At 44.9% G+C, this 6,725-nt stretch overlaps 1 protein-coding gene across 1 annotated transcript; it reads left to right on the top strand.

Moving 5' to 3' along the window:
* Nucleotides 1–4,363: 4,363 nt before the first annotated feature.
* Nucleotides 4,364–5,290, top strand: LOC144466862 (olfactory receptor 1500-like). The gene has a single exon (XM_078174435.1). The coding sequence runs from the start codon at nucleotides 4,364–4,366 to the stop codon at nucleotides 5,288–5,290; it is 927 nt and encodes a 308-aa protein (XP_078030561.1).
* The last annotated feature ends 1,435 nt before the right edge of the window (nucleotides 5,291–6,725 follow it).

Raw genomic sequence — 6,725 nt, forward strand, 5'->3', positions numbered from 1 at the left:
AAGGTTATTTAAATACATACGTCCTGGACACAAAGCCAGCAACACTGCCACATCACGTGTGGAGTCTGCATGGACCACTGTGGGAGAGTCCCTACCTGCCTGCCTGTAGGCTGCGATATGCACTCACAAAGACATCTTGCAAGGCATTTCTTGGATAGGTACACACCATCACCAAAGCACACAAACAGCTGTTCAGTGTGTCTGATGGGTCCAACGCACGAACTGGACAAAACAGATGCAGTTTTGCCTCCTTGTCCCCATTATTGGGTAAAGGACAAAAGCATCTAACTGTATAACTCTCATCCTGAAAGAACAAAGGGGGATCTGGTGTGAGAGAAGGCCCAATGCAGTCACCACAAAGCAGCAAGCAACTGGGGTGAGCCAACAGAGTGGTTGGTTCACATACTCTCTTAGCTGAGGTCAATGCAAGCAGCAAAGCTGTCTTGAATGACAACGCCTTTAGAGAGGAGCACTCCAAGGGCTTGAAGGGATCCTTCACCAAGCATTGTCTCCTCACCCCTTCCCAAAACTGTTTTAAAAGAGGGTGGGCTGTTACCAAAACCCTCATGGCAGGAGAGATGGCTGCTGCATACTCTTTTATAATGGCATGTGACAGCCTTCTGTCCATCAAACACTGCAAAAAGGATGGTCAGCACCACCTGCACAGATGATCCAGCCCTCTTCAACCTGTCCCTTTCAGGACTTAAACCTGGAGAAGATGACCCAGAGGGGGCAACTCGCCTATTTTACCTGCTACCTAAGACTGGGCCCCCCAGAGCTAAGGGATGATCTGGGCTGGGCCACCACAATTTGAGTCGGTTCTGCATGCCATGGTGCCAAGTGGCAACCCAGAGCTACCAGAATGACTGACAACTGCTCCTGAGTCACTATCTCCAAAAGAGGAGGGATGAGACAGAGTGGCCTGATATGACTTCGCCCCACAACTTGAGGTTGGCACACCTTTCGTCCCGGAATGTGAAGAGCCTTCAGAGACAACAGGTGCTCTGAGACCCACAACCACAGGATCTCCACCATCCTCAGCAGGGCAACAAACTGAACTCCACCCTGCCTGTTGATGTACGCCACCGTGGTGTGGTTGTTGGTCCTCACCAACATGCGCTTCCCCTCTGGCAGGGGCCTGAAGTGTTGGATGACCAAAAACACTGCCTGTAGCTTGAGAGGGTTGATCTGTCAGGCCTCTATCAAAGGCCACACACCACCTACCACTCTCCCCAGGCATGTCCTTCCACACCCTGTCATGGATGCATCCATGAACACTGGGACTTAGGAGGTCACTTGTCACAGCAACAGGTGTTGTGGGCACCCCTGTATCTCAGGTTGTCCCATACTGAGGGGGGAATGGTAGGTGGTTGTGCTTGTGCTTCTTGGCATCAAAGCAAAGGCGGGCAAACCACCTCTGCAGGCTCTGCATGTGCAGTAGCCCCAGCAGTACCACCAGGTGCATGAACCCAAGCACCTACATGACGGTCAACACCTTCACCATCACATTAAGCCGTAGTTTTCAAACTGCTTGCTGCAGGACTGTCCATCTGTGTTCCCACAGAGTGGCCCACAGCCTGTGTGCCTCAAGCACAACCCCCAGATACTCCACCTGCTGGTGTTTTAGGGGCCTGATCCACTTCCAGTTGATTTTGAACCACAATTTGGTTCGGTGTAAAATCAATTGGGCTGTATGGAACATAGCCAGTTCCTTGCATTTGGCCATGATGATGAAGTCTTTGAGATAAAAGAAGGCTCATAATGTGGGCTGGCCAATGGGAGGCCAACAACAGAAGGGCTAAGATGGTGGGGATGTCGCTGAATGCATCACTGCTAGGCAACATGGAAAGGACAGAGCCGGCGACTCCATATGTGGAGAAAGCTGATCATTGGGTAATCGCTAAAGAGAAAAAGGATAACTGATGCCGTCATTTGGCCCTAACATATACCGTGGGCTTCGCATGTCTTCAGATTGGCACATCCTGATTGGCCAGCTACATTTATGCAAAATTCAGTGGGCGAATGTGTGCTCATGATTGGACCAGAGCATTAAGAGAAATATTCTGTTTTAAAAGTCTTGGACAAAGTGTCACACGTTGTTTGATAGTGCAGCGCACATGACCATTGTCGCTTCACTCACCACCACACCTGCTCCTACACCTAAGTAGGTTAATTTGGTTAAGCTAAGTGCAAGCTAGGCATTCAGGTATGCTTGTGAGGTACTGGTGTGACTGTTTTTGATATTTTCCACCCCCATGCAGGTGAACAAGTTGATGACAACTCATTACGTGATGTGCAATACAAGCTAATGCCCTACGCTGAAGCTGATATTGGTGACAAGCAAAAAATAATTGTTTTGTCTATGAACCTTCCATCCATCCACCCATCAATTTATATCTGCTTATCTGGGTCCAGGTAGTGGGGGCAGCAGGCTCTTCCCGAAGGAAACTAAGGCATTCTCAGGCCAGATGAGATGATCCAGGCAAGAAGAGATAATCCCCCCCAATGTGTTCTAGATCTACCCCATCGGTCTATTAATGATTGGCCGTGCATCCAGGAGGGATCCTGATCAGATGCCTGAACCACATCGTGTGGCTCCTTTTGATGCGAAAGATCAGCGGCTCTACACTGAGCTCCCTCCAGATGTTGGAACTCCTCACTCTATCTATAAGGCTTAGCCCAACCACCTGTGGAGGAAACTCATTTTGGTTGCTTGTATCCGCAAATTCATTCTTTTGGTCAGTACCCAAAGCTCATGACCAAAGGTGAGGGTTGGAACATGGATAGACTGGTAAATCGAGAGCTTTGCCTTCCGGCTCACCTCCTTCTTCACCACAATGGTCAGGTACAGCGCCCACATTACTACTGATTCCACACCAATCTGCCTCCATTTCACCTTCATTTCCAAACAAGAGCCAGAGATACTTGAACTCCTTTGCTTGAGGCAGTAACTCACTCCCAACCCAGAGGAAGCAATCCACAATTTTTCAGCAGAGAACCATAGCCTCAGACTTGGAGGTACTGACTTTCATCCTGATTGCTTCACACTCAGATGCAAACCGCTCCAGTGCATGCTACAGGTCATGGTCTGGTGAAGCCACAAAAGCCACAACATCTGCAAAAAAGGAGAGATGCAATTCTGAGGTCCCCAAACTGGATACTCTTTTCCCCCTGGCTGTGCCTTGATCCTCCTGTCCATGAAGGTCACACATAGAATCGGTGACAAGAGACAACCCAGGCAGAGGCTAACACCCACTAAATACCAGAGGGCTCATAGCAATGACCCTGGTACCCCATGTTCCTTCAGTACCCTCCCATAGGACTCACCAAGGTACTTGGTTGTAAGCTTTCTCCAAGTCCACAAAACAGATGTAGATTGGACAGGCAGAACCACCCAGGAGACCCCAGTTTACTTCAAGACATTAACAATATAGTTTTCTTCACGATTTCAAGGAAACACATGGTAAGTCTTTTAAGGCATATTTGTGTGATACTGGTTGATAATATAATTCTGTTTTTACAGTTGCAGCTACAAAACTAATGCACCTCTGTATACTTAGGTAACTGGAAAACAAACAAAGAAAAGTTCAATAAAGGTTAACTTTTAGTGTAAGCAATGTAAAGTATTTGTATTGGAAAGAAAAGTTTTTCCTCTTGTATTAGCAGCTTGGCCCTCTAGCGCAGCCCAACCCATCTCTTTGCACAAGAGAGTGTATAAAGTTCAGACGAGGCTTTTGTGTTGTTCACTTGGGAGGGTTACAGCAGCCAGCTGGAGGCTTTCATATGTGTGAGATACCAGTGATCATGGAACAGATGTGCAAAATGTGAATTTGAATCAATGTTCATACACTGTATGCTTAATGTTGTTTTGTGAGTGGTGATATTCATTCTTACATTTTGTCACAGGATACTTGAACAGTTGTCTGCATCATCATCCATTATCCAAATAAGTGATGTTAAATTCCTCTATGACCATAATGCATTTATCTTTGTTTCATTGACCAGTGTGGTGAAACACACTGTGGTTCTGTTCCACACTGGTACATAAAGATAAGTGTTGTTGAGAATTGTTCAGTTGCTGACAAATTAATTTCAGACAGACTTCTAAAAATTCTGAGACTAAAAGTCAGATGGATGAGGTTACTTTATGATTCCTTGTTTTATACTCTTGAATTTATCAGCCAAGAAAACTGTCCCAATGTGTTTGCCTGCCTTCTAACCCAGTTAATAGAAAATGTAAATATTGGGCTGAATATTGGGCTGAGGCATTATTCAAAAGGATAATAGGTAACACTATCACTGAGCCACTTTGCTGCTAGCCTATATGTTTCCCAGTGTGGCACCCATACTACACAAGAAAGAAATGGAGAACTCAACTGAAGTTATGTCTTTTGTGTTGGCTGCCTATGGTAACATTGGAGAGGTAAAATACCTGTATTTCAGCATAATGCTTTTATGGTACATCTCCATATGTGTGGCCAACACAGTTCTAATTGTGGTCATATATATGGACAGGGGGTTGCATGAGCCAATGTATATGCTATTATGTAATTTATTTGTGAATGAAATAGGTGGCAGCACATCGATGTATCCTCTTCTGCTCTCACAGATGTTTTCAGATACCCATGAGGTGACCCTACCATGGTGTTTTCTGCAGATGGGTTGTATCTCTACATCTGCTTCTATTGAGTTTTGCAGTTTAGCAGCCATGGCCTACGACAGATACGTCTCTATCTGCTATCCTTTACGTTACAATGTCATTATGAACACAGGGAGAGTAGGTATGATCATTCTTCTTGTATGGATGTATTCATTTGGTAACTTTATATTCTTATTTTCAGTCATCATCCGTTTGACATTTTGTGGAAATGTCATTGACAAAGTGTTTTGTGACTACCACTTAATAATTAAACTTGCCTGTTCAGTTTCAGTACTTAACAACATATCTGACCTGCTTTTTGGCTGTGTGACTATTGTTATTCCATTTAGTCTCATTTCAGTCTCGTACATTAAGATTTTGAATGTTTGTGTGAATACCTCAAAAGAAAATACACAAAAGGCCATCACCACCTGCACGCCTCAGATTGTCTCAGTGTCAAACTTGTTTATCGGCTGCATGTTTAACTTTGTGGATTCCAGGCTTGATGTGGCCTTAGTACCAGATAAAGTGCGCATTATCTTATCTGTATATCTCCTCATTTGCCAGCCAATGATCACGCCTTTTATGTATGGGTTTTACCTACTGAAAATAAGACAATCATGTAAAAGATTTCTGTTTAATAGAAAATGAAATAAAATTTGTCTTCATGTTGGAAGACTGTTGAGAGCAAAGAGGGTATCTGTGCTTAATGGAAAACAACGTGTTTGTCTCCACAATGAGACTTAAAATCTATGGTGTGTATTGGCATATATTAAATATAACATTAACTTGTCTCTTTTATGGACAAATACATCCTTTCTAGAAGAGTTCATCAAGGGTTTAGGTGGGAGTGATATGTGCCGCTTCAGGTGTGGTGACAGTGCTTTGTACATGCCGGCATCAGCTTCACTCAACCCTACACTAATATGCCACACCTGCGCCACACTTGCGCCACACCTGCACCACACCTGCCTCTCCATGTAACAAAGGTTACCATATTGTAACCCTAATTCCATTCGCACAGAGGAAGCCCTCTACTGGACTCTATTATTAATTATTATTTATAGCTGGCCAATCACTACATGCAAACCTGAATATGTGCAGATTATACTTACATAGGAGCCTTATGACAGCATCAGCTACATCAACTCCCTGTCAGAGCGACAGGGCTCTTGGGTAGAGGGCTCTGCCTGTGCTAATAGCACTAGGGTTACAATATCAGTACCCTCGTTCTATCTCATACAGGCCCTGCCCTCTACTGGTATCTATGGGTTCTGTGGGTGGAGCCCAATGAATGACTGCCCTGTTGTGGCATAACATTGGGCCCGTTTCCACCGCAGGAACTTCTGAGTAATTTTATGGGAATGGGGCCGTTGGTGCGTGTCTCCACCGCAGGAACCACCCCTGAAGGACAGAGTTCCGGAACTTTTACGGGGGCTAAACAAGTCCCTGCCTCAGAGTAGGTAATCAGAACGGCCCCGAGAGACTCCTGGCTGGGGCTTGGGGATTACTTGGTGCTGATTGGATATACTCAAGGCAGGATTTGATGTTTTGTAATTACTACGGTTATTGTAGATTAGCTGGGCTAACCGTTAGCTGTTAGCAGTTAGCGGTGTCTGTAATAACTCAGTAACTCAATATATGGTCCGTGAAAAATATATTTTTTCCAGCGGATATCTTAGTTACAACATGATTGAGCTAGTAAAGCAGTTTTGTGTTGCTATGTGTGGTATTTATTCAGTTTTGGGAAATCACGATGTCTAGAAAGCATCAGCTGACAGGGACAGCTAACAGCAGCAGCAAAGCTAACATCAGGACGTCATCTGTTAAAAGCCTCCCGTTGTCAGATACGACATGAAACTACTCCAGTTAGCTCAATCATGTTGTAACTAAGAAATCCACTGGAAAAAATATTTTTTTCACGGACCGTATATTGAGTTATTGAGTTAATACAGACACCGCTAACACCTAACAGCTAACTGCGTCCCTATGCCCCTATGTCACCCCGGTTAAAATGGTCGCGCAACGATTACGTCACATCCAGAGCCTGGTAACTTTACAGGAACCTTCGTCCTACTCCGCTCTC

This window comes from Epinephelus lanceolatus, chromosome 14, assembly GCF_041903045.1.
Source record: "Epinephelus lanceolatus isolate andai-2023 chromosome 14, ASM4190304v1, whole genome shotgun sequence".
In the NCBI taxonomy this organism is placed as follows: domain Eukaryota; kingdom Metazoa; phylum Chordata; class Actinopteri; order Perciformes; family Serranidae; genus Epinephelus; species Epinephelus lanceolatus.

Coding starts and splice junctions, on each gene's coding strand:
- LOC144466862 (XM_078174435.1), top strand. CDS start 4,364: ATGGAGAACTCAACTGAAGTTATGTCTTTTGTGTTGGCTGCCTATGGT.